Source organism: Perognathus longimembris, unplaced genomic scaffold (genome assembly GCF_023159225.1).
Source record: "Perognathus longimembris pacificus isolate PPM17 unplaced genomic scaffold, ASM2315922v1 HiC_scaffold_5071, whole genome shotgun sequence".
Lineage (NCBI taxonomy): Eukaryota > Metazoa > Chordata > Mammalia > Rodentia > Heteromyidae > Perognathus > Perognathus longimembris.
The window spans coordinates 24,123-52,041 of record NW_025960458.1 but is presented as its reverse complement, the minus strand read 5'-3'; the positions used below and the strand labels follow the sequence as shown (position 1 = coordinate 52,041).

Here is a 27,919-nt window from a genome sequence, read left to right as displayed (position 1 = left end):
AAGAATCCCATAGTTGTTTCTGTGCAGGCTGGTTTCAAAGCTTTCTTCTCAACTCTCAGCCCCTTGAAGAGCTAGGATTACAGGTGTGAGACACGGGTACCTGGTGCCGTTTTAGCTTTTGACTGGGGGCTACTTTCTGCCTTGCCCTCCACCTCGCTATCGTTGCTTCAGCATGCTGCCGGAACCCCTAGAACCCCAAAATGCTCGGAGAAAGCGTGGCGGGCTCAGTAGGCATCCAGTGTCATTTCTATACGTCTATGGAGCTAAGTATTGAGAACTACGAGAGGAGACAGGTGCCCGACGTTCATGACTGTAATTGTAGTTTTAAGGAGGCCAAGATTGGGAGGACTGCAATTCAAAGCCAGTCCCGGCATAGATGTTTGCAAGCTCTCAACTTGGAGCTGGGCACAGCCATGACCGTCAGTTCTCACAGGGTGCAAGTCAGCAGGTAAAGCGACGGCTTGGTATTTTTATCCCCTGTCAAACAGAGTCCTCCATGCAACGGTGCTAGGAGGTGGGCCTCGGGAGTGGAAGGGAGGTCCGGAGGGCTCTGACTTCGGATTCTTTCTTCGGATGTGTAAGCACTTGGGCTTTCTCCTCCCAATGGTAAAACACAGGCCTTCAAGGCGCCATCTTGGAAGCAGAAAGACAGGGGGCCTCCCTCTGTGCATGCCCCGAGTTTCCCCACCATTGCATAAGAATGGCGCACGGCGGCTCAGACAGGCTGGCAATGTTCCCACAGGTGGGGCCGCCAGTGAAGCTGAACTCTCGGCCACCTCCGGGGCGGGAGGGGGGCGGAGAGGGAAGACCCACCTCGTAGGACGTGCCGATGAGCCTGAAGATGTCCACGGCGGGGTAGGGGCTCCACGTCGTCGCTGAGCAGGGAATGCAGGTGCGGGATGGGCGGCAGCGTGCTGTCCTTGTTGGTCACGCTGTCCAAATACCTGGGGGAAGACGAACCGGGGGGGGGGGGGGGTCACTGGAGATGGACCATTCCCGCTGTGCACTCTACACTCGAGAATGAAGGACCTCCAGGGGCTCGGCGCTTACCTGCCCAGCACCGTCATGGCCTCGCCATCATCCTTGCAGCCCAGTAGTTTGTCCACGTTGGCGTCCAGCACGGCCAGGGCCAGCTGGAAGATGACCTTGATTCCTTCATAGAAGAAACAATCCACCACCACCACGGCGCTCTCGAAGGGCATCACGCTAAGGAAGAGGGTGAGGAACCAGGACAGCGAGATGGTGGAGATGACGCCCAGGTCCTGCATGCAGTCGTACAGCTGCGGCACGTAGTCTCGGGCCAGCTCCTCGAAGACGCCCTGGTCCACCAGTGCACCTGCGCGGGCCACACGCAACCACAGCGGCTTAGCCCCCGCCCTCGGGACGGAGGGGCGGGCCGGGGGGAGGCTGGCCTGCTCTAGAACCTTCTCCCTGCTGAGACACAGTCACCACCCCACATACCCACGACTCTGGTGTTGTAGTAATCGGGCAGCATGCGCTCGCACAAAGCCACCAGCAGCCAGAAGGCCTCCTCCTCTTTGGCATAAAGCAGCAGCACAGAAGTGACGATATTCATGGCCTAGGGGACCGAGAGAGAATGCCGTCGAGTTGAAATACAGACCGGCTTCGACCTCAGGGATCACTCAGGGGTTCTGATCTGTGCTGGCAACTTCGTAGGCCACGTGGCTCTCTCTGTGCTGGGTGCTGACGGCGGCTTTGAAGCCCCCTGTTGTGGGTGGATGACTGCGGAGATGCCTTCTGGGCAGCCGCTCAGCCCCAACATGCACAGGTAGAGTCCTTGCTTCCAAAGCCCCAGCCAGTGGGCTCACACCTCTCCCTCATCTTAATCCTTAACTCAGTGAGGTAAAGATTTCCCGTTTAACCTTCCAGAAATGTTTTCTATAACCAAGTACACGGGGCTCCAGGCTCTCCGCAGAGAACAAAGACAGCTTTCACTGTTGAGGCGGCCCCCCGGGTATCCCAGTCTGGGTAATGGTGACCCTAGTGAGTAACGGCGATTTAGACTCTAAAGCAGCCTTACTTTATTAAAAGATATTATTGGGTAACTCAGAACTACTACTTTAAGAGGCCTCTTAATTAAAATAGGAGGATCAAAAAGTAAATATGAATTCTGTTCTACTACAAGTAGCTCCGTATTTCTCCTGACCTTCTAGAAAGCAATAATGGTCCCGTCAGATTTCTGCCATATAAGTTATTAAAGAAAAGAAAATGAGACCAAACAAGGTACCTTGTTCTAATAGAGCCTTTCTTAAAAGTCTTAATCCCTAAGGAAAATCATTATTATTAAAATTCCAATTGAGAATGAACCTGCTGCCTCTAGTTTGTGATTATGGTCACAGTCAGGTCCTTGGGCATTCAGTCAAGACAGGGGTTTCAAGGCTCCCCTGTGTGACAAGCCTAGACTAGGTGTCAGGGGGCAGGGCCACCCAGGCGACAAGCCTCACGGGGCTTAATGCTGGCACCCAACAGAAAAAAAAAGAGGGAAGGGTTAATTAACTGATCTGGGGGGCATGATTAGATTCAATACTATCAAAAAGATAAAACGATAGGGTACCGGGAGGAGTGTGTGTTCGTGTGTGTACCGTGCACGTGTGGGAGTGTGTGTGCACATGTGGAAGTGCGGCTGTGCGTGCGTGTTGTATTATGTGTGTGCGTGTGTTCGTGTGCATGTGTGCGTGTGTGTTGAGGTAGGACTTCAGCTTCCGTTGGAAGGTCAAGGAAGGCCTCTCAGAGGTCACACTGCCTTGCGGTTTTCCAAACTGTCCAATGCAAGAACTGATTTGTAGGTAGTTGTAGAAGTTCTCCACCCAGGGAGATTTTGCCTCTCTGGGGTCATCAAGGTCTAGAGAGGATTGCAAGCCACACAGGCTATCGAAGGGTTATCCTGAGGTTATCTGGAGCGTGGGGGCAGGGCTAGCACCATAGGCCCTCAAAGCACAGGCCAGGCCCCTTGAGAACCTCGCCCACAATGCCGATGCCACCGTCTAATGAGACAGAAGAAGCTTTCATTCTCTTCGGGCATAAACTCCACGTGACGCTTACCTGACAGTACCCGATGTTGGGGTTGCGGAACGCGTACGCCGTGAGAACTCTCCTCAGAGCGGCGATCCCCATTTCATTCTGGAAAGCGGGGTGCTCGGGAAGGGAGCGGTGTAAGTCCCTCTCGATCTCCTCGGTGGCAAGATTGTATTTCCCCATGGACTTTTCCACGAGGTCCTCGTAGTAGCCGGGATGGGTGGCCTTTTCATTAATGGCACCTGGGAGAGACACAACAGATTCAACATTCAAACGTTTTCACGTAGAATGTAACTATGAATAACTCCTCCTCGGAGTCAGGAAGATGAAACGAACTTTCGCATTTGCTGCCAGGGATGGGAATCTGGTTGTCGAGGTGACCAGCACATCCAACACAAGGACCACAAGGGAAGACTGTAGACTAATGATCGGCCTGGGCTTGATTTGTAATTACGGATAATTTGACTCAGATTTGGGCTCCTAAATGAGGACGCTTGGATGGTTGACTGGGGAAAATGAAAAGCAAGATGAGTAAGTGACTAGAAATTAAATCAGGTCCACACGAAATAGGTAAAAAGTTTGTTTGTTTTTTCAGATTTGTCCCTCTCCCCCTTCATAATTATGGGCAACTTTCCCATTCATATATACTTTTAGAGAAGAGCCGCCAAGGTTTTAAGGATTTCTGCTAATCCTAGCAGTTATTTTTTTCAATGTTAATATCATTTTTAAATTTTATTTAAAAATGATACTCGTGTTAGACTATTATTTTGGATCCAAATGAAAGTATCCACTTAAGCTTATTTAGAATGTTTACATTTTAGACTTCTAGTCAGGGAGTTCAGGTGATTTGTATGTTGAAGTCAAGCCAGTGAAATCCAGAGGAATGCTCTGCTTTAGAAGATAAAAGGCCCTTGGTGTACACTGGCTGTTCTGGAATGGCCAGAAGTAGTGGCAGGTGAAATGTTAAGACGGAGAATTCCAGAAATAAGTAATTCACATGTTTTAAGTAACTATTACAGTATATTGCTAATAGTGTTTTATTGTGAGTTGTTTGTTAACATCTTATGGTACCTACTTTATCATAGTATTTACGTATGTTTAAGCAAAACTTTCTGGGTACCAGTAGCTCATGCCTGTAATCCTAGCTACTCTGGCTGAGATCTGAGGGTCATGGTTTGGAGCCAGCTCAGGGAAGGAGAGTCTGTAAGACTATATAGTCTCCAATTAACCAACAACAAGCCGGAAGTGGAACTGTGGCTTCAGTGGTAGAGCTCTAGCCTTGAGCTGAAGAGCTACATGACAGTGCCCTGAGTTCAAGACCCAATACCACCCAATATGTGAAGGGTTCGGTACCATCTGTGTTTTCAGGCACCTGAAGTGTGGGAATGGATCCTCCAAGGTAAGGAGGAACTGCTGTCTAAGTGTTCAAGGTGTAACACAGGCAGCCGCCTCCGCAGCTCCAGAGTTGACCAAAGACCTCAAACCCAAAAGGAACCATCAAGGGCAAGGTTCTGCGTGAGTCCTCCATGTCCTTGCATCTCCCCGGTCTGATGGAGGCTCCGACAATGGGCCCCGGGCCACGCTCAATGAGGGCGGCATAGCCAGGGAAAATAAGCTTCCCCGCACATAAAGCCCTGCGCGGTCTCACTCCAGACTCTGACCCCACACAGCCTCACTGGAGACTTCCGCACTCGGGTCCCGAAGCGGAAGCTCTGACTGCTGGGAAGAGCCCGGATGCACGGTGGCGGCGGTGGTGGAGGGAGGGAGGGAGGCAGATGGTGGCCCCGTGGCCCCCGGGGGCTGGACAGACCTGACAGCAACAGCCACAGCTCTCCGCGCATGCTCTCCGGGATGCCCTTCAGCACCAGCTCCCGGGTTTTCTCCGTGCGGTACATGCAGATCCCCTGCCCGTACTCCGCAAAGTGAATCTTCCAGGCCTGCTCCTTCAGAAACTCTTTGGCCTGCAAGACAGTGAAACACCACTCTGTCCACAAGTCCCGGCAGGATGGAGAGCGCGGCGGCGGAAGGCGAGGACCGTCTCCCTGGGGGAGGAGGGAGGGCGAGGCTCCAGGCAGAGCTCGTGCGAGCACGGGATTCAGATTTCACACGCTTGCCTGGGTCATGTGAGATGCTTACTGGAGATGAGGCAGTCAAAGGCCAAGTGGATTTGTGGTTTATGTCCACAGCCCTAGACGAGAGTGAAATAATGCTTTTGAAGCACGGGCTGAGAACTCTTGTCCTTACCTGTTGATTGATTTCCCAAGTAGTTAAAATCCCCCCAAAGACAAAAAAAAAAAAAAGGTCACCTACACCCCCTTGTAATGCCTGTCGCTTTCCATCAAGTAACTCTAAAACACCTATGGCCTATGGAGATAAAAATTACTTCCCCAAGCTGGGGCTGGCGGCTCACGCCTGTAATCCTAGCTACTCAGCAGGCTGAGATCCGAGGATTGCGGTTCAAAGCCGGCCCACGCTGAACAGTGTGGGAGGTCCTCATCTCCAGCTGACCACCAGAAAACCAGAAGCAGCCGCTGTGGCTCAAAGTGATAAGAGTACTACCCTGGAGCAAAAGAGCCCAGGGACAGCGCCCGGTCCCTGAGTTCAAGCCACATGACTGACAAAGAAAAAAAAAAAGAATTACTTCCCCTTTTCTTAAGGAAATACATCTCCACCAGGAAAAGTTTCGTAACCATTCATGGGTTTATGACTATTTAAACACTGTCATAGCGGGGCCCTGGAGACTCATGTCTACCTGTGATCCTAGCTACTCAGGGAGCTGAGATCTGAGGATCGCGAGCTGAGGTTTGAGGATCACGGCTAGAGAAGTCCATGGGGCTCTTATCTCTATTTAACCAGTAAAATAAAAATAAATTAAAAAAAAATCCAGAAGTGGAGATACGGCTCCAAGGGTAGAATGTCAGCCTGGGGCAGAAAAAAGTAAAATAAATCAACAGAGGAGCGAATATCTTGCCCTCACGGGCGTTGGTTCTGACACAGGGAAGGCCGGGGGGTGGGGGGGGGTGGGGGTGGGGGTGGGGGGAGCCAGCGGCGCGCACCAGCTTGGGGTTGAACTCCTCGGGGGACCGGCGCCGGTACATGGTCATCAGCGTCTGCGTGGCGGTGGGCACGCTGTTGCCGTTGAGGTTGAAGGGGCGCTCGCCGTCGGTGTCGGAGCTGCTGCTTCTCTGGGGGCTGCAGGACACGAGGCTGCTCGGCCGCGAGTACACCTGCGGGCACAGAAGAGGGGGGGCCGGCTGGAAGAATCGGGGCGCTAGGGCTCGGGCCGTCCGGAGCGACGCCCCGTGGCTCCCGCTATGGGGGTAACCGGGAGAAGCCAGCGATCACTGTCAGAGACGATTCGGCAGTGGCACGGGCCGCACGCCGTGGCGCTGATGGTCAGACTGGATCTGCTTTGTGTTTGAGACGCCACACAGTGGATGGCCGCCCGTCTCTCTGATTGACGTACAGGCGACGCTGCCACTGCTGAATCGGGACCTCTGGGGACCGTCCGGCTGCTCTGGTTTCTGCTGCCTCCCCGAGCAGGCGGACGGACAGTCGCCCTGGCTCACTACCCCTACGCAGGCTTTAACTGGGGTGACCTGCCCTGCCGGGTCGGCAAGCCGTGTCCCTTCTCGGTGCTCCCAGGATCGATGCCCGCATCGATTGGGTTTCAACCCAGACCTAATGTGAATTTCACCACTGAGAAAACTCAACATCGCGGTGCCGGATTTGAGATTAGAGACTCGCCGGTGTGGCTGTAGGGACGGGAGTCATCTGCTAGAGAGTCAGGACAAGTCATTTAACGATCCCTTCCACTCTGAGACGGAGGCTCGGGTCACAGGGAGGATCCTGACCGTGCCTTTGGCTCTCTGGTTTCAAATGCACGCTCCCCGGGATTTAAACGGGATTGTGTGGGCACACCGCTCCGGGTCTCAGGGAAATGAATGGCGTATGCTCACTCAGCTGCAAAACTGGACAACCAACCCAAAGGACGAAGGGAGAGAGGAAGTCTCTCAGGAAGAGACTAAGACACCGTCGCCACCGCCTGTCCGGCGTCTTCGGCGCACCTCGTCATCGGAACTGTAGTAGCTCCCCACAAACTCTCTGTCTAAGTAAATCCTGGACGTGGTCTGCTGCAGGAAATCCGAGATCCTCTGCACTAAGAAGTCCCTGTCCTTCAAGTTGGCGAAGAGGAAGGTCATCCTGTTCCGGGTGCTGATGGACAGAGGGCTCGGGAGGACACTGGAGCTGTCGGCCTTTTCCACGATCGTCACCTGAGACGCGCGAGAGAAACAGAGCGCGCGTGTCAGGAAGGGCCAACGCGCGGCAACCGTGCGCTCTTCCCTCCGAGGGACGGCCCGTGTTTGACTCAGCCAGAAAGAGACTCCTCGACTCGGTTCCCGTACAATAAGACAGCTCACAACAAACCAAGCAGGACTGTGGGCCAGAAATTACAATTACCTGGTGGGTTTTTTTTGTTTCCCTAATCAGTGGTTCTACACGGTGGTGGCTTTGCCCCCAGTTTCAGTCCTGCAGGAATTCTGCAACATCTGGATGTGTTTGGGGCTGTCACTATTACAGTCAGGGTGACATCCATGGAGTAGCACAGGCCAGGAGGCTAGATGTCCTACAGGGTGCTGGGCAGTCCCCGGACAACAGCCCTGGCCCCAAATGTGGATAGCGCCCAGACCCGGAAATCACGATAGGCGTTCTTTGATTTTCCTTAACGTTTCATGGCGCCATAGAAGACTCTGAGCTGCTACCTCACCCAGAAACACAGAAAAACATTCACAGTGCTGGTTCCTTTAACTAAGCTTACTGTTGGCGTGGTTTTCAAAATCCCACCCATCTGTCCATTGCTTCACTTACACGCCAGGGGTTTTCATCCAGAGTTTTCAGAGTTTTCCTGAGCAGACATGATGTGAGCTGCACGCCTAACTGCAACCCTATCTGTCCTAGCAGACTCTGTGCGCGTGCGTGCGTGTGTGTGTCAATGTGTGTGTGTGTGTGTACCAGTGCACCAACTGACGTCTATTACAGTGGGAGAAAAGAAGCAAAGTAGCATCTGTTCTGAACTGGAGACAGATAGGGATGCTTTATAAATAGGATTTTCATCCACGGAAGCAGCAAGGACCAACGCATTAGAACCATTTTCTCGCTTCCTCAAAGCAAGCCTTACACAGAACCCCCCGCTGTCTCCTTGGTTGTCGCTCAGAGCCGGCACTCTACCACGGAAGCCACACTTCCAGTCCAGTTATTTTTTTCCCTTTTGGTTAATTAGAGTTGGAATCATGTAGATTTTTTTTTTCTGCCAGGCTGGCCCTGAACCGTGATCTTCGGACCTCAGCCTCCCGACTAGCGAATACAGGCGTGAGCCACCAGCACCCCGTTTAACAGGCTACATTCTAAACGAGATGGCCACATACTGGCCTTCTCCCCATTTATCCTGAGAGACGACGGGCGGGTCCCAGCCCTACTAGGAGAACACGGCGAGCAGAAAGACGACCTGGGAATAGGAATCTGCTGGCCCTCCACCCCCCCCCCCCGCGGGCTCCCTGACGTGGACGCAGAGGCCCCCCCCCCTTCTACAGGCAGCCGAGCAGGGGTCCCTCCTGCGTGGCTTGTCGTGGCCTTTCCTCTTAGGTGGCGGGACACACAGTTCTCTCTCCAAAGCGCTCGTCCCTGACCTTACACCTCATAATCCCTGAGGACTGACAAGGGTGAGGGGTCCACAGTCTGCAGCCACCGCTGAGGGGACAAAAGAAAGGGCTGCAGGGGTTCACTTCGGAACGGCCCACGCTCCCTGACGCTCAAACGCCAACCCGTTCCCTTCTGGGTAAAAAAAAAACCATGCCCAAGCCAGGCACTGGCTGCCTTCACTACCCAAGGAGGCTGAGATCTGAGGGTTATGGTTATAGACCCCGAGTTCGAGCCTCAGGACTGGCACAAAACAATCCATCAAAATAACAACAGGAACTTCCCACCCCCCCCCCCCCACCTGCCCCAACCATATTCCACAGAGGAAAATGTTGTGAGCGGAACATGGCTGCTGCCCGAGGTCACGGGAGGCTCACCTCCCGGAGTGGGATGATGAGGCTGCACAGGTTTTCCTCCTTGCTGGTGAAGCAGATGTAGTTGGTGGAGACGAACATCTGGCCCAGAATATGCCTTTTGTTAAACGGCGTCCACAGGGTGCAGTCGGTGTGGCCATCTAGCTTCTCGTCCTTGGGCAGCCGGAACAGGGCGCGGTACCGCTCGCTCTTGGCCCGGGCATCGAGGTCACTGGAAGGCAGTGACTAGGATTTACCCACACAAGAAACATCGCGACAGCTTCTAAGGACTGCGGCAGCAGAGGGGCCTGACCCCACCATCCCTTCTTGATCTTTCTAGTCTCTCCTCTCTCTCTCCCCTTAATTTACACTGGTGTTGTAACAACCTGATAATCTGAAAGCACAGTGAAATAATTTTACATGTATTTAGGGCTGTTAGGTAGCTACTTTCCAAGTAATATCTGTAAAGGTTATGGTTAAGGACATTCCTGGTAAAACAACAAAACCAAACAACAACAACAACAACAAAAACATTCCCAAAGCCAGGCACTGGTGGCTCACGCCTGCAATTCTAACTGCTCCGGAAGCTAAGACCTAAGGACGTGGTTCAAAGCCAGCCCGGGCGGAAGATCTGTGGGACTCCTATCTCCAGTGAACCACCAGAAAACCAGAAGTGGTGTTGTGGCTCAAAGTGGTAGCGTTCTAGCCTTGAGCCTAAAGGAGCTCAGGGACAGCGCTCAGGTCCTGAGTTCAAGCCCCGTGACTGACAAAACAAAAAAAACACCAACGAGGGCTGGGGATATGGCCTAGTGGCAAGAGTGCTTGCCTTGCATACATGAAGCCCTGGGTTCGAGTCCTCAGCACCACATATATATATACCAGAGCCACTCGGGGACCTCACAAACGCAGGCAGACACCCCAACTGGCCAGACGTCCCCCTGAACAAGACGCCGCGTCTGGGGCCCTCACCGTTTGAGCGCGGACACTTTCTTGGGAGACTTCTTCTTCAGCTTGGGCAGGGAGCGGTCCTGCTCGAAGCCCTCGTTGTCGAGGAGCTGCCGCATGGCGATGTTGGCCAGCTGCTCCATGAGCTTGAAGGTCTCGTTGATGTTGAGGAACACGGAGAAGAAGTGCTCGCTGGACCGCGTGCTCACTTTGATCACGTCGGGCAGCAGCAGCGTGGCGTTCTTCTCCAGCTGCGTGATGTCCACCCACCGTACCACCAGCTTGGCTGAGCGCAGGGACGGGGCTGGTGAGGACCTGCCTCCGAAAGACCTTTCCGGATCCCCAGTCCCACCCAACGCCTCCCACGGCTCCACTGGACTTTTCCGCTCCAGGCCGGCTCCCTAGCTCTTAGGCCACACCCCGCCTCCCGGCTTTTGGATGGTTAGTCGGAGATCAGAGTCTCATCAGACTAGACAGCTCTCCGAGTGGCTTCAACCACAGTCCTCAGGCCTCAGCCTCCTGAGTAGCTAGGATTACAGATAACAGGCGTGCTTCACCAGTACTTGGGTAAGTGAATCTTAATAACCTTCCTTAATGATCAGTTTCTTTACAAAAGCTGAATTAAATGCACTTGTTAAAGCATGGCTGCGGCGTACCCCACGTGGTTACTGTGTATGATTTTGGTACCCTGGATGTTGTATATATGCCTACCAGATCTAGGGAAGGGGAAGAAAAATGAGGGTGTAAGATAGCATAAGAAAGGTATTCACCGTCTTATTATGTAACTATACCCTTTGCGCAACACCTTGTCAATAAAATTTAATTTAAAGAAAGGTAGCGCGGACTCAGCCACTTACAACGTACGGTTGGCTGTTTTGGTCTGGTTTAGGAATGCAGGGAAGGCCCAGGAAGACTTCACGAAGCCCCTCGGGGCAATTCCGGGTGACTCACCTTCTCTCCCCATCAGGAAAGAATAGAAGCACAGGTGGTTGATGCTGAGGTACATCCAGCCCTGCCGGGGGACCTTCCCCTTCCAGTAGCTACAAGAGTAATAGTTGACAAGTTTCTCCTCCTCAGGCATCCCAAACAGCCGGTGGAACTTCACGATGGCTTCCTTAAACTTCTCCGTGTCATCGTCTTCCTTCACGTCGTTGATTTTGTTGTATTCTGCAATGATGCCCTAGTCGGGGATAAAATGCAAGCAGATCACAACCCGTGTTAATATGACTCAAGCTGTGCCTACTGGAAAGCAAGCAAGAAGCTCTGAGGCCAGCGATGTGTAAAGGACACCATGAGCAGCCAGGGGCGGGGGGCTCGGGCCTGTAATCCTAGCTCCTCAGGACGCTGAGACCCGAGGGTCGTGGGTCAAAGCCAATCCTGACAGAAAAGTCTTTGAAACCCTTATCTCCAACTAACCACTAACAAGCCAGGGGCGATCAAAGGAAAAACCAGAAGTAGATCAAGTGGCAGAGGGCCAGCCTTGAGTGAAAAAACTAAGGGATAGTGCCTGGGCTTTGAGTTCAAACCCTACCACTGGCACACACACACACACACACACACACACACACACACACACACACAATCCATGTAGGTTCTTATCTGTGCCTGTCCAAGATCCTAGATCATGACTCTTTTGGATCCAACCAACCCTGCCCCCTTTGTTCGAGAAAGGACCACAGCCTTGCCAGCCCGTGAGGCGCGCTTGGGCCCTGACCATGTCATCTCTGAACTTTCCTACCTTTGTGCCTGAGATCCTGCCACTTTGCCAACTTAGTATCTAGAAGGAGACTCTTTTCTGAGTTCTACCAAGCCCCAAAGTCTGGTTTCACCCATGCGCACCAACTTGCGAACCTTCTCCTAAGAAGGGCCTCTTTTCTCCTCACCCAGCGTGGCTGAGTCTCTGCATTATGTCTCAACACCGTTGGCCGCATCTTCTTCCCCCGCCACACCTTCCTGTTGCTGCCGGCCGTTTGGGAACACGAGAGCGGCAGAATCAGTCTTCCCCAGCCCGCGTCATAATTGACTTCTACTTAAACGTAAAAATACAAGCAGCAGCGGGAAGGGCCCGTCGGAGTTGCTGTTCACATCACCGGGTGATGAGACTTCAATCTACTCTCGTAGCCGGAGACCACGCCGAGGCCCCTACACAGTCCATCAATCACGGCAGCCGTCTCCTGCTTGGCCTCCCACCAAGATCCCTTCCACACGCACGCGGATTCTGTGTGGCACCTTTCTAAAACAGAGATCCGAGGACGGCATTCCCACTCACAGCTCCCACGGAGCGCCGGCTGGTCCTCTCCATCGAACCGCGCCCACCTCTACCTGCCCCACTCAGCAGCCTGAACGAGAGCATCTGTCCTTCCGTGCTCTCTTCATTTCTGTGTTGGTGGAAAATGCCGTTGACATGCCCTTCTACCACCAAGCAAGTTCCAGAAAACATGACTCTGTGTCTGTGTGTGTGGTGCTAGTCCTGGGGCTCGAACTCGGGTCTTTCTAGTCTTCACTGTGATTTTTTTTCTCATGCTCTACCACTTGGGTCACAGCCGTGCTTCTGGCTTTCTTGCGGGTTAACCGGAGATGCGCGTGTCTCAGATCTGTCTGCCCAGGCTGGCTTCCCATCGAGGTTCTCAGATCTCAGCCTCCAGAGTAGCTGGAACCGCAGGCCTGAGCCGTGGGTGCTTGGCTCAGGAGAGCATCTTGAACATGTTTCACCAGTATCTAGCGCCCACAAGGCATTCTTAAAAGGAACTAGGTTGTCTTTCCAAATGACTATGTCTCTAAAGGGCCGCGCTTCACCTCGTGTTGTACGATGATTCAGAGTCGGGGATTTCCAGCCGTGAAACGGTGAGGAGTTGGCAATTCTTAGGAAGCGAAGTTGAAAGTTGCTGTCCTGCTCCGTCACGCCAGAGGAGGGCAGCGTGGGTGCCAGGGGAAGACAAATGCACGCGCACACACCTATGCACTCACACACACGCGCATACACACACGTACACAGACACACAAGCATACATCCATACACAAACACACGAACGTATACACACACCTACACACATACATGCAGACACAGACACATACAAGCATACATACATACACACAAACACATGTACATATATCCACACACCTACACGCAGAGAACTACATAGGAATGCACAGAAGAAACACGGCGAAAGCGCGTTAATGCACGGTAAGCAGTGGGATCCCCAGTGTTCTTAGTGACCAGTGTCCTGAAGGAGCCCCGAGTCCCTGGCCAGGGCCGACCCTGGCCCACCGAACCAGATCAGCAGCAGAGTGCTAACCTGGAGGCAAAGGAGGGAGGTTGTGAGGAGTAATGTGTAACCAACGAACTGATCCCCCCCGACCTTGGGTGTTAGCGGACGCACACTTAGGCTCACACTCTCTCACACTCTCGTCCAACAGCCCGCTCAATACCACGTGCGCAGAACGCGCGTTTAACGACAGAAGAAAGTGATGCGGGGCCCGATTTTCGTTTTCTTCGAGTGATTCTGGAATCTGAACCCTGGGCTTCTTGTCTGGTAGGCAGGCGCTCGGCTGCTCTCGCCATGCTCCCGAGCCCGGTTCGTTCCGGCTACTTTCGAGAGAGGGCCTTGCTTTGGGCTCTGGCTCGGGCCACGGTACCAGCACACGTGGGTTTTTCTGTCTAGGTGGGGCTCGGTGTGACTGAACCGGCCTGGAACCACAGCCCTCCCCGATCCAGAGCCGTTCGATTTACAAGCGTCGGCCACTGCCCCCGCTCGGAACCTGCGATTCTACCCTGGACGCGCCGGTGGCGTCAGCTTAAGCCTGCTCTGCCAACACCCCCACCTTGAGGAAAAGCTCGGGTCCAGAACGACACACCTTAGCTTCCGTCACCCAGCAGCCGGGACACAGGCTGAGGCAACAAAGGGGCGGAACGCGGCCTCCCTCGGGGCTCCGCGGACCCCCCCCCCCCCCCCAGGCAACCGCGCTCGCGAGTACGGGAGAAGCAACACATCCGGCTAAGTTGGCGTGTCATAGTCACTTAAATACCCACCAGGACACGGACCCGTAACGTACAGAGGAAGCCGAGAAAATACGTTCAGCTTCATAATCAGCCCCAGATAGGAAACTGAAACCCCCTGAATATTGACAAGCCCGAAAGGGGATATTATATATATAACTTGTGGAAAAAAGGGGTCCACACAAAAGCCGTCCCTGTACCTTTTGTTTGCATCAGTGCCCTGCTTAATTAGAGGCGTAGGCCTCTAGAAGGAGAACAGTAAAGACAATTAATTATAGAATCACTCTCAGCTACTGAAGTCACAACTAAAGTTACACACTCCTATAGACAATGCTGGCCGAGGCGGAAAAAAGGCAAAGCACCAAATTATACGTACAGGGGGCGATTGCTATCATCGATATGCAGAGACATCCAGAAAGATGTACAGTATTTGGGTTATGATTGCTTCAACCACGGATTATTACAATTATGACGAATCGAAGTTAAGCGCAGCTCCAAACAACCTGTTGGTCTCCTAATTATCCAGCAATCCGTAAAGGCAGGAACTGTTTATCCGTACACGAATAAAATGCTCTCCCCATAACTGCATTAATAGCAATTCCTGTTTCCTAACTGGTTTCAGGAGAATGAAACCTGACATTTTGGGTGTAATGCAAGCGGTGCAAAAAAAAGGCTCTGGGCCATTACTGTTCATTCATTCATTCATTCATTCACTCCTAAGCTTCAGTTACTTTCTACAGATCTTTCTTTGGGACAGCAGCAGTTGAAGCAGGACCTCGAGTGGCAAGGAGAATATTCCATGAGCGCTGTTGGGAAGCGGCTCCCTGTCACCCAGCCCCCGCCCTCCATCCTCCCCCCTTCCCCCTCCCCCCCCCCCCCCCCCCCCCCCGCCGCCCAATGGAATTATCACCCCTGGAACTGTCCACTTCCATATACGCATGTGAGGCCTTATGGGAAAGAATGAAGCGCCGATGGGAAACGAGCAGAGGTGTGTCTCGTTTCCCCACCCCGCCCCCCCCAGAAGGAACAGAAAGGCCCAGCTGGGTAACAAGGGCGTTGACTTGCTCTGGGGACTTGGGAGAGGAACACAGGGGCAGACATGCAAAAGGAAGGGCTTTTTTTTTTTTTTTTTGGACTTGTGGAAGCAGGCTCCTTTCTTCCACAGCCAGAACTTTAAGTTAGCAGTGCTGGGGAGGAAAAAGAATCTAACACAGACAGTAACCTGACAAGCGGGGCCGGGCAGGTACAAGACGGGCTGGGAGCGAGCCATCGTGTACAGGTCACCAGGAGTACAGGATGGACGAGATGCTTCCTGGGGCTAAGGAATGCGAATGACCGCTGTTGTGGGTGTTGTTGGTAGACTGTCCCTATGCCTAGGAACCAGGCACCGAGGTGTAGGGGAGGAACGCCCTCTCCACGGGGTAAATGAACACACACGAAGGGCTGTCAGCCGGCAGGGAGAGGTGCCGACGCGGCTCCCCCCGGTTCTTGCTGGGTGGTGCTTCAGTGCTCTGGGCTTCCTGGAAATTGGAACTCTGTCCCTGGGGGTCCTGGGAGTTCGCGTGCACTTACCTGTATTTTCCCTCTCACAAACGTAGTGATGTCGTTCTCGTTTTCAAAGATGGAGAGCGTCTGCAGGAGGTTCTGCTCGAGCCATTCCCAGTGCTCGGTGATTTCCTTCCTGGAGCCACCTAGACGGAGGGAGAGACGCGGTCATCGTGAACGCCAGGCGTCCTGCCGAGGGGCGTGAGAAACCAGGCTGCCTTCGCCCAAGAGGGGTGCCACCCCGGAGAGGCCCGAGCCCTTGCAAGAGCTCTGGCGGCACCCGGAGGAGAGAGCCAGGCAGGAAAGCGCCGGGAAACCCCAAGGGTCCTGCTTGACTCGAGGCTGACGGTGTCCAGAACTTCCAGGACCGGGGCTCAGCCCCACACCGTCTCCCGCCCATCTCAGACGTGCACCTCACAGGGTGACACAGGTCCCGTGGGGACCCGGCTGTGACCGTGACCGTGTGAGAGCTGAGGAAACCGCCCCCGGCTGTTACGGCCACCTCCAGCCTGGCTGGCATTACAGCAGGCACCACCACGCCCCTGCCTTCGGTTATGAATGGGACGTGAAAATGGAGCCTGGCTGGGGAGCAGCTGGCTCGTGACCTGGTCACCACGAAGCCTGCACCCCGTGGCTGCCTTCCTGCCAGCGAGAAAGACCTCAGTCTGCAATCCACGATGCTCCTGCGGATGCCGGGGAAGCCTGGCGGGTGTCTGGGGAGGCGATCACGAGCAATGCCAAGCTCGCTTCCTCCGTCCTTCAACACGAACGACTAAAAACCGCCCGTGAGGGGTGCTGATGAGGCTGGGGGCGGCCGGCCGACGGCGGGGAGCTCGGCCTTGGGGCTCCGTCCCCGGCCTGGCAAAATCCATCAACCGACAACATGGAGAAGCGATGTCGGATGACTTCCGAGAGTTGGCTTAATCTCTCTCAAATTCTCTACACGAGAGGCTGGGATATGGCCTAATGGTAGAGCGCTTGCCTAGCATGCATGAAGCCCTGGGTTCGATTCCTCAGCACCACATAGACAGAAAAAGCCAGAAGGGGCGCTGTGGCGCAAGTGGTAGAGTACTAGCCTTGAGCAAAAAGAAGCTCGACGACAGTGCTCAGACCCTGAGTCCAAGCCCCCCGACTGGCCAAAAAAAAAAAAAATTCTCTCCATGAAAATGGACCTAGAGCTGGGTGCCGTGGCTGACCCCTGGAATCCCAGCGACTTGTGACGTGGTCTTTGGGGGAGACTGCCGTTTGACATCAGGTTGGGCAAACAGCTCACGAAGCCCCCCAGATCAAGAAACAAGCTGGGCACGGTGACACACACTTGTCAGCCTGTCTACTCGGGAGGTGTAAGTTGAGGACTGTGGTCCAAGGCTGGTGGTCCAGGGAGAAACGTGCGAAACCCTACGTGAGAAACAACTCCAAAGCAAGCACGGGAGGGAGCCATTAGTCCAGGGGACACGCACGTGGCTAGCACGGGCAAGGCCTTGAGCTCAAACCTCACTGAGGACAACGCAATAAGAGGAGGACGAAGAGGAGGGAGAGGAAGAAGAGGAGGGAGAGGAAGAGGAGGAGGAAGAGGAGGAGGAAGAGGAGGAGGAGGAGGAGGCGGAGAAGGAGAACCACCACCACCACAAGAGGAAGAAATAAGACGGAGGCAAGCGAAAACACCAGCTCAGCGCCACAGAAGGCACAAGGCAGCGCGTGTGCGGACACGTTGCCGTGGAAAGCAGGAAAGGCGACTTGAAGTACGCACGACAGGAGTCGCTCGGGAGCGCGTGCCGGACAACGCCGAAAGGTTTTTAAACGACACAATTGAAACAGAAATTGGAAATTTTCTTTAAAAAAAAAGAAAAAGTGAGCCCTCCCTTGGCCGCAAAGAGGTCCCCTCCGGGGCGAGCCGGACTGTGGGGGGGGGCCTCCCCCCCCCCCACCCCTCGGTGCCATCTGTGCTGGCTGGCAGTGTCACGCGGCCGGGCCTCACGACACCAGCCCCCCGCCACCCCCCAGCTCTGCCTCGGCCCACCTCGATCACAAACGACGGCCTGGCTAACGTGTGCTCACAGGGGCCCCCCCCATGAAATACAACCTGATGATATGAAATGTGTGTAGCGTTTCCGTCTTTATTCTTTTCGCTTATTGATATATTCTGCTTCTCACAATGAACGTTTTGTTTCTTCTAGGCTGGTGCATTCCTAAGGAGTCGAGAGCCATCCTCGAGATGGACAGACACAGAAAGAAGCAGGAAAAATTCCCACCGACTTGCACTTATTACTTTCTCCCAAGGAAAGCAACTCAATTACCTAGCATTTTCTGGGCACTGTAGAGAAACAGCAAGAGCAGAACAATGAGAAGTCTGTAATTAGGGCCGGGAATATGGCCTACTGGTAAAGTGCTCGCCTCATATACATGAAGCCCTGGGTTCGATTCCTCAACACCACATAGATAGAAAACGGCCAGAAGTGGCGCTGTGGCTCAAGTGGCAGAGTGCTAGCCTTGAGGAAAAGGAAGCCAGGGACAGTGCTCAGGCCCTGAGTCCAAGGCCCAGGCCTGGCCAAAAAAAAAAAAAAAAAAAAAGCCAGCATAGCTTTGTTTAAACAGCCTGGGACGGGGTGGAGGGAACTGGGAACGAGTAGCTAGAAGAGAAGGTGAACTGGGAGAAACACACGCTGCCTCCGAGTCCTCCTAGAGTAAGAGACGGGACGAGGCAATGATATCTACCATCTAGCTTCCAGTTTGGGAAGAGAATGGCCAGAGAGATTCGGGAATGGTAAAGAAAAGGAAAGCTCAACCACTGGGCGGTCATATCGAGGCCCTGCTCAGGGCTGTGTTACCCTTGAGACGTCCATCAAGCAGTGTGGGCGGTGATCCCCATGGTGGCAGCAAACACACGAACCCCAAAGATGCCTGGTGTCACGTGACCCCGATCTAAGGCCAGTCCCTCAACTGGGATTTACAGATAAGATTCCCACTGTCTACAGCGGATGGTTTACATCAACACATGAATAACAATTACTGAATTAAAGCCTCTTTAACTCATATACACTGAGGATCTATCAGGCCTGTGACACAGGACAAGTTTTTATAGTCCTATGAACTCTACAGAGCAATGAGACTTACCTAAGTTTTTAACTAAAGTTCCCCTTTCAGCAAACCTTTCTTAGAATTAACAAGCTTTCAACATGATTTCTTACAAAAAGAAAAAACACCTGACTTTATGGAAAAAAAAACACTAACATTAAAAACAGAAAGGTCAACATATTGAGGAAATCTTTTTTTTTTTTTAAGGCAGTAGCTTCCGCTCTTAAAATCTTTTCAAGAAAGAGAGCTAGTCATTTGGATTGTAAACACGTATCGGAAATCATTAAGAATGAACAATTAATGGGCGAATGGGACTTAGCAAGGACTGCCGCTTCCGCAAAAAAATTCTGGCGTTGTCTTGATGAGCAATCCATATACGTGAAAGCTAAAACCATTCTAGGTTTATTAGAATGAGATCATACAGTTGAGCAGGTATTATTTATAGGAAAAATAAAAGCACAACTCCTTTGGGAGATACATTATGCTATCAACACTTAGAGCCTACTGTTACTTTTGCCTGGGTAGATGAATGAAGAATATCCCAGCTTTAGGGCTGGGACTATGGCCTAGTGGTAAAGTGCTTGCCTCGTATACATGAGGCCCTGGGTTCGATTCCCCAGCACCACATATATAGAAAACGGCCAGAAGTGGTGCTGTGGCTCAAGTGGCAGAGTGCTAGCCTTGAGCAAAAAGAAGCCAGGGACAGTGCTCAGGCCCTGAGTCCATGCTCTAGGACTGGCAACAAAAACCAAAACAAAAAATAAACAGAAGCAGAATATAAAAAAAGAAAAAAAAACAATATCCCAGCTTTGTAATTCTGGGTTTTACCCCAGACGAATATTTGTAGGAAGAACTGCTTGGCAGAATGGCGAAGCCCCAGAAACAGCACAATAAATGTCAAGCAATGAACCAGAAAGGTGATGGTGATGGAGGACGAAGGAATGTCACCAAGGCACGAGCCGGTGCCATCCGCTGACCTGGCAGGCCCAGGAGCCAAGAGGGTGGAGAGAGATCCTGGTCTCGGGGAACCCCGGACGTGGTGGGGTGGTGGGAGGCAAGATGGAGACGGAGGCACCCTTCCCATGCCCCCTCGAGCCACGTGCTGTGTTCCAGGCCCCCGGGAGTGCCATTGATCTTTGTTTTTGCATCCTTCCTGACGGGCCACAGTGTCCGCTTTCTCACTCTTCTAGACTCACGGATGTCAGCCTAGACTCACGTTTCATCCTGCATCCGGCGCGATGATCCATGGCTATGGAGTGTGTGCCAATCCATCACCACCGCCGGCTGTGAGATGCTCCGCCTTCCAGATCCCCCTTGTAGAGAACGAACCGGAAAGACGGCGGGAACGCTGCACTGGAATGCACGCTGGCCCTACCCTCTTGTTAACAGTGCCGGCTTCCCTCTTTATCATTCGCCCCCTGCCTGCTGCTCAGTCCCCAGCCTTCACTCCTCGGGGATCCTAAAAGCCTCAAGCTACACGTTCTTCACCCAGAATCCGGAAATGAAAATGAATTCAGAATTGTTTGCCCATGGGGTGGTTGCCTCATAGCCAGAATACTTGTAAAGAGACACGGCTTACCGTGATAAAGTTTCCGGTATTACCAAATCCTTGAGGGAGTAGAACTAGGTCACCTGAGCCTTCCAGAAGCCTGAAATCACACCCAGCCACTTTCCTCATTAGCACAGAAGGCCTGCCTAGAATCCTGCACTCAGCCAGACACTCCGCGGCGTCACAGACCTGCCCAGCAGGCGTGCATGGGTAGCGGGCTGTAAATGACACCGTCCTTGTGCCCTTGTGAAACTCGTGGGTTTCTCAAGAGCTGCGACCACATCTAATTGTCTCCATACCTTTGGATGCCAGCACCATGCTTGCTTATCCGACAGAGACCATTTAGAAGCTGAATAAAGTCAACTGAAAGCGTTCCCGAAAGGCCAAAAAGCAGGGACAAGTTGAGCAGCGGATCCTAACCCAGGTCGTAAGCTAAACTTGGATGAGTCTATACTGACATGAGTGATTGACCCGGGGGTGGAGAGACAAAGGTAGGGGACGAGAATCCCCAGTGCACTAGGAAGATTAATCCATCCTGAAAGCAAGGCAGAGCAACACCCCATTGCCTAGAGAGGACCAGAGCCCAGGGACCTTCTTCCAAAGCAGACTCTGAGGGGAGGAGGGGACGTGACTTGGAGGCGTCACGTGTGGGCCCGCTGTGGCCCACGGTGTGGACAACAGGAACATGTCACCGTGTCTCCCCAATCCCCCTCACAAAGCCCATCACCCTGGGGGGACGAAGGGAAACGCCAGACAAAGCCAGTGGACAAACACCTCGCGCTTCACCTCACCGGAGTCCCCGAAAACTGCCCGGGTCTCCCCAAGCAAGGCAGCTCGGCAAACCGTCGCAGGCACGGGGCACGGCAGAGGGTTTGACCACCGCCTGTAACGTGGTGTCCCAGACAGGAAAGGGGCACGAGGGTGACCAAAGACATGCGAAGACGCGCTGCACCTCCATCCACAATGGTGGGTGAGTGCGCGTTCACGCACCGTCACGAAGGTTCCGAGGAAACCGGGCGGGCCGTCCCCGACCATTCACGCCGACTTTCCTTCGTTTTAGCGGTAATGGGGTTCGGACTCAGGGCCCAGGACTGACTGCCATTTCACCAAGTACTGGAACTTACCACAGGCGATGGTCCAGTAGACGAGGGAGTCGGGAGTCTGGTACAGGATTCGGTAAGGGGCCACTCGAGCACTGGAGTCCAAGACCACGTCAAGAGTGCCCACCAGGAGACCTGGGGATACAGGGAGAACAGGGAAAGACCACGTCAGGAGTGCCCACCAGACCTATACACAATGGAATACTACATAGCAATTAGGAATGGTGAAGTATTGTTATTCGCAGGGAAATGGTCAGAACTCGAACAAATAATGTGGAGCGAGACAAGCCTAGAACACAGAAAACAAAGGGGCATGATGTCCCTGATATATGACTGTTAAGGAGTGGGGAGGGGGAGACAGTAGAGACCAGGTCTGTGAAACCAAAAACTGCTTGTCAAATGGTATTTCCCACAGGATTGGGTCAGTGACCCAACATTATGTAACTAAAACCAAACAACTACTCAACATATAAAGGTCAAAAATAGACCTCTCAGTGGAATACAACAGCTCAAAAGCTATTTATGTACGGTCATATAAGACTACTGTTGACATATTGTCTAATGTTGACATTACATTTATAGCCCCAGGCGAATTTTCTTTGGCGTAGGCCACGTGGCTACTGTACATGTTCTTGATACATTGTGTATTGTATATATGTCTACCTGACCTAGGGAAGGGAAAGAAAAACAGGACGTAAGATATCACAAGAAATGTACACACTGCCCTACTATGTAACTGTACCCCTTGTGCACAACACCTTGTCAAAAATTGTTTAATTAATAAATAAATTTTTTTAAAAAAGAGTGCCCACCAGGAGACCTGGGGATACAGGGAGAACAGGGAAAGACCACGTCAAGAGTGCCCCATGCAGAGTCCTGCCCACGGCAGGAGTTGGAAACCGCAAGTGCTGCGAAAAATACCACCTCCCTTTCCCCGCCACCCGACTCCCCAACTCTTCCTCTCTCTCTTTCTCTAATCCAGATGTGGAACTCAAGAGCACCCGCCTCAACCTGCCGAGCGCGGGGGTCACAGGAGCGTACCCCCTCATCCCGCTATCTCCCAGGGCCTCCTGGCGCGTTGATTCGTAACAATATACTGAAATTTACACGGGTCACGGTGTTGCCCTACTGGGCTTCATAGGCACAATACCACCCCCCCCCCGCCCCCCAGCCCTGGGGGTCCTGGGTGTGACCAGGAGCCAGGCCAGGGGCAGTCAGTTCATGTTTAGAAAAGCTCGGGTTCTGGGCCTGGCGCTGCAGGGCCCGCTGTGCGGCGTGGACGGACGGCCCCTTCCCTCTCTCAGCGGCAATAGCACGGGCCTTGCTGGACGAGGGTTATGAGTCAGGAGGCCTAAGTCAGGCAGACCCCGGGGAAGTCCTAAGATTGTCCTTGGTTTTTGTCCAAGGGCACAGCATCCATTTACCTCGCCTCCAAACCACAGTGACCATTAGTTGACCCAAACGTATCCTAACACACAAAGAAACGTACTTTGCTACAGTAGAAGTGGATTCATTTGCTCTGGCCTATATGAACTATATTACAAATAAAGTGTCTGGCAGTTACAGCTCTACCAACAGGACAAATTTCCACCCAATGCCACATGCATGTGAATTTTTCTTTTCTTTTGCTCGCTTTATCGCGGCTCATATTTTCAATGAAGTCATCTAATTACTTGGATGATTCACAGGGAGAAGTGGACTTGAAGGGGCAAAGCAGGAAGCAAGCTAGCTGACGACGCGTGTTAGCTAGAAATCAAATCCAGGTTAAGGAGAAAGGCTAGCTGAAAAAATACGCATTCCTAAGGGAAAATGAGTGTTAGTGACAGTTCTTTCTTCTTGGGCCGAAAGAAATCAAATGCCCACACCGCTGCACGTGTCCTCGTGTGTTGGTTCTCGGGAACGTGCGAGGGAAACGCATTCATCCAGGATTGGTCCCTGTGGTTTGACAAGCTTCTAAAGGAGTCATGACAGAGACTGTCCAAGGACAGCAAATGCCCTGGGGCAGCAGGGGACGAGGAGGTCCGAGAGCTGTCACAGACTCCCGAGCCTCAGTTTCTCCATCCTTACGGGTTCACGGGTTGGTACTCCATGACACAAGAGACGGAAGATCCCTGGGAAGGTTCAATCCAAGCCACATACCTTAAGGACCACAAATGGCCCTCATCACAATCCACCTCCACCACCATTATTCTAATTGGTCATAGGCCGAGCTCTGTCCAGGCGTGCATCAGGCCCTATGTCTTAAGGATAATCAGCGCAAAACAGGGCTGGAGGTGTTGCTCCGTGTTAGGACAATCGCCTAGTGAGAGCAAGCCCCGAGTTCCAGTGCCAGTACCGCCTAATAAAACTCCCAGGAAAGAGAAAATACTCCTGCTCTATCCATCCTCTACCTACACCCAACACTAGAGGATGGACAATCTCCCGAAGCCTTTCTAAATTCTAGGGGGGGAAAAATGGTTTTAAAGCAGCCCTCAGGATTTTCTTTAGAAGTCTTCTTATGCACAGCTCTGGAATAGTTGTCAAAACACTGAACCTTCCCTCCTTCTCCACACAAAGCGCTGTTTGAACAGCTGTTCCAGTCAGCTGTTCCTGGTGTTAAACAATCTTTGAGCGCCTGAGAGAACTCAACCAAATTATGGCCCCCGAAATAACTCTTGTTTTCTGCATCCACCTATTCCATTAGCTCGGCAGCATCCTGCAGGGCAAAAATGCTGATTTCAAGGAGACTCGGAAAGCACTCTGCAAAGCGCCTCTCCCCGGGTGGGTGGCTATGGGCACTGCTGGGTGCGTCGAGCCCACCTCGCCCTCCACACGCTGGGGCACCGGCTGGGCTGCGGGCGGGCTGGAGGCCCCGGGGCTGCAGGAAGAGCCTCACCAGCCCTCTGAGGCAGGTTTGTGTCCGGAGGCGTGGGGACAGAGAAGAGGACTCAGGAAACCCAAAGCCATGTGCTGCGACCTTGGTTAACTTCATGTTAAGAGGGACCTCTGGTCTCTCCCCGGTTCCTTCCGCCACAAAACCAGTCGAGGTGAGGCTGAAGCGTCAACGGTACAGTTAGCAGAGCCCAGCAAAGGGAAGATCTGAGGGGCGAAACTCAACCGGCGTCGCGCTGTACATAGACTATGTCGGGGTGCCTAATCTCAGTCGCCGTTCCTGAGTGAGCGGCGGAGTGGGGACCGTTTTAAACCCTATGCTTTAAACAGCATCCGGCGGGAGCAGGGGGACTCTAGGATAGTCATTTTCTCAGGAGCCTATTGATTAGAATCTTGCGGATTCGCCCTTTCGAAGCGCCCGCCCAATTCAATCTTACGACAGCTGGTTGACGGGAAACAACTGTTTTCACTACGCACAGGAAAGTCACACAGTTATCTTTCCCACCGCAGGTGAGGTGACACCAGCGCTCAGGTGTCATGTGTTTGTCTCGGGGGGACACTGGCTTCGGTGGCGTGGGTCGGGTCTGGTGCGGACCCCTCGCTTCTTACAACGCGGGAAGCAGGCTTGGGGGGGGCAGCGTGACATCGTGCAGAGAGAAAGAGCTGGGGGGGGGGGGGCGGCGCTCACGCACGTGCAAGACCCCCCCGAGAGTGCAAGCGCAGTAAGAGGAGAACCAGGTTGTGCCTTTCAGGTTTTCTACACCAGGAGACCGAGCACGGGTTGGTTTCTAAGGAAACAAATGGAGGGGAAGGAAGGCTGGGATCCGGAGAGCATTTGATCTGCGGCGACAGCCAGTTAGCTCCCATCTCCAGAGCCCCGCGACGGGAAAGAGAGGGGAGGGAAGGGGAGGGGAGGGGAGGGGAGGGGAGGGAAGGGAAGGTCTTGCAGGAGCTGCTCCAATTCTCCAGGCAGGCCAAGCTCTTAAAGCCACACACCCCTCTCCTGCAGAAGGCAGGCGGGACGCGCTCCAACACCTCCCAGCACTCTCTACCTTACTCGGTTCCCCCGTCAGAACCCGCTGATGTGTACAATCCCGTGCTAAATGAGAATTGGGTCCCTCGGTCTGAAACTTCTTGAGAATTCCAGGGTGCTTTCCACAGGACACTGAAGCCAGCGAGGGAGGCTGGAAGCTCAGGCCGTCTCCCTGAGCACAGGGGATGCCCCAAGGGAGTGTGTGCGTGCTTGAACTCGGGGCCTCCTGCTCCCCCTTAGGTTTTTCCACCCACAGCTGGTGCTCGACCCCTTGGAGCCTGACCTCCACTTCCGGCTTTTTGCTACCTAAACTTTCCCACCTAGGACGCCTCTGAACTGAGATTCTGAGGTCTCCTGCTCAACGGGGATGGCAACACGTAAGCCGCTGGCGTCTGGCACGTGTTTTAATCTTGGAGTTCGTTTTAAATCCTGGCAGAGGAAGTCCATGAGTGTTAAAAAAATGGTGTGGATTCATAGACACAGCTCTGTATTGCTTAACCACACGTGTGGACGTTGGGTGTTTTAAAAACGTGCTCATCTCAACTCAAAAGCTATACGAAATTAAATGGATCAAGTTAGTTCTGCCCCCTTCATCAATAAATGTCTGTTTATTCAATCCATAAGCTCTCTTGGCATCTATAACCAAAGCAGACGTGTATAAATTAAGTGCTCACAGTTACTTAAGAGACACCTAGGAGGATTAACTCTTAATACTAGCTAAATTTGGGGAATTACAATTGCTACAGGAGAAACCATAGACCTTTCTGATTATTAGGATTGTAAATCTAAAGTATTTATCGTACTGCTGGGACTGTGTAAAACCTTGTGTTCATAATCATGCACGATCTTATGCATTATAATAAAGCAATAAAAAAAAGAAATAATGGGTTTAGGGCTGGGAATGTGGCCTAGTGGTAGAGTGCTTGCCTTGCACACACGAAGCCCTGGGTTCCATTCCTCAGCACCACATATATATAGAAAAAGCCAGAAGTGGCGCTGTGGCTCAAGAAGTAGAGTGCTAGCCTTGAGCAAAAAAAAAAAAAAAAAAGCCAGGGACAGTGTTAAGGCCCTGAGTTCAAGGCTCAAGACTGGCAAAAAAAAAAAAAAATAGGGAAAGAAAAAGAAAAAGAAAAGAAAAGAAAGAAAAGAAGGAAGGAAGAAAGAAAAGAAATAGTGGGTTTAGAAAACATTATAGCGGAAATCCTACCATGGAAGTTTATAAATGATGGAACTACCCAATCATCTCTTGCTGCTTTGTCTGTAAAGCCACTGGCTGTGTAAGAATGGGTGACTCTTAGCACCACGGAGGGCGGGGGCTACCGGAGGGGGCCAAGGGTAACATCCGGGCATGTTTTCCTGGGGCTGCCTTTGAGCACAGATGACAATTAGGGAAATCGCAGAGCTCAGAGGTGGCCGGTTGGGAAATCCCGAGACGGGCCAGTCTGGGCCCTTCCGGACGCTGAGCGGAGAAACGTAAGCAGGAACCGCCGCGTGTGTCCAGAAGCAGCGCGGCCTGGGAGGGTTCCGCCAGCCGGCAGGCTGATGGGACAAACGCAGACACCGAAGCGAATCCAGACAGGAGGTAAAGGTCCAGGGAGCCAGCCATCCGCACGAAGGGAAAGGAGCAGCTCAAACGTGGACAGCGCCGGCCGGCAGCCCTGGGAGAGCTGGATGGAGTGCAAGGCGAGAGCAGCTTCCGCCCTGGGGCCTCGCTTCCCGCCCGCCTCGGGGCTGGGGGCCGCGTCCACGGACCTTGACCTTGATAACCAAATCCAAGTCCTTGGGTTCAAGACAGCTCCGGTCTCTGCTCCTTGTCACACGCGATGCCCAACTCAAGTGTGTTCCCTTCCACACTACAGCCTGCCAAGTGTTCCAGGACAAGGCGCCCAGCATTTAATAACGGGCTTTCCAGCCCTGCAGCCAATATTCCCCCAACAGACAAAAACAGTGGCTACAGAAGTGTAATTAACACTCGCGCTGTGTGCAGGGGTGGGGGGGGGGGGAAGGGCGCGGCGGGCCGGGCCTGACGATGGGAGTCTTCCTTCTGGCTAGGAGGTGGCCACCCCATCCAGCCGTCCGTCCCGGAGGAACCCCAGCCCTTCCCTAGCCTCCAGCAGCCCGCACAAGGCTGAGGGACGCCCCACACAGAGACGTCAGGCTGCGATGTTCAGTGAGCGCCACCAGCACCAAAGGTCCAGAGAAAGCTCTGAAAAGGAACCCGGGCAGAGAAGACCTGAGGATACAGAGATCCTGGCACCGGCATGCAGGGAAAAGCAGGCAAGCAAGCAAGCAAGAAGGCCCAGGTGCTTTGTCTTTGCAAAGCCCCGTAGACATTTTTACTTTGTGCCTAGAGTCATTGTGTGTTTCCAGCACGGACCATTGAGCTCCGATGTAGGTGAGTCCCTTGTGGAATACGTTAGTTCCAATGCAGATTTCCTTAGAAGTCGTCTTCCAAGGATGACCTAGAAACAGCTTGGTAATAACTCTTCAGCTCGAAGGAAAGATCACCAGCAATATCAAAAGCAATAGACTGGCTTGGGGAAGCATTTCTGGCAATGTGGTTTCACAATCATTTCCAAGGAACTTTTGTTTTTTTTCCTTAACTATAACCCTGTCACCAACATGGAACAGCCTGACACCTCCAGTACGATACTGACACTATGCATGACCAGCACCTGCCATCAACCACAGATGAGCGACACACACACACACACACAC

The 27,919-nt window shown here is 53.0% G+C and overlaps 1 protein-coding gene across 1 annotated transcript in view; it reads right to left on the bottom strand.

Annotated features, from left to right (window-relative positions):
• Positions 1 to 27,919, bottom strand: part of LOC125344994 (TBC1 domain family member 9-like) — a gene marked incomplete at its 3' end in the record, with an annotated part of 47,081 nt that overhangs the window by 3,258 nt on the left and 15,904 nt on the right. Inside the window, 13 exon segments of the mRNA XM_048337251.1 lie at positions 810 to 864; positions 866 to 944; positions 1,051 to 1,336; positions 1,462 to 1,579; positions 3,064 to 3,278; positions 4,847 to 4,997; positions 6,093 to 6,263; positions 7,104 to 7,310; positions 9,111 to 9,318; positions 10,056 to 10,317; positions 10,983 to 11,211; positions 15,601 to 15,719; positions 21,322 to 21,432. Coding sequence (XP_048193208.1) covers positions 810 to 864; positions 866 to 944; positions 1,051 to 1,336; positions 1,462 to 1,579; positions 3,064 to 3,278; positions 4,847 to 4,997; positions 6,093 to 6,263; positions 7,104 to 7,310; positions 9,111 to 9,318; positions 10,056 to 10,317; positions 10,983 to 11,211; positions 15,601 to 15,719; positions 21,322 to 21,432 — 2,211 coding nt within the window.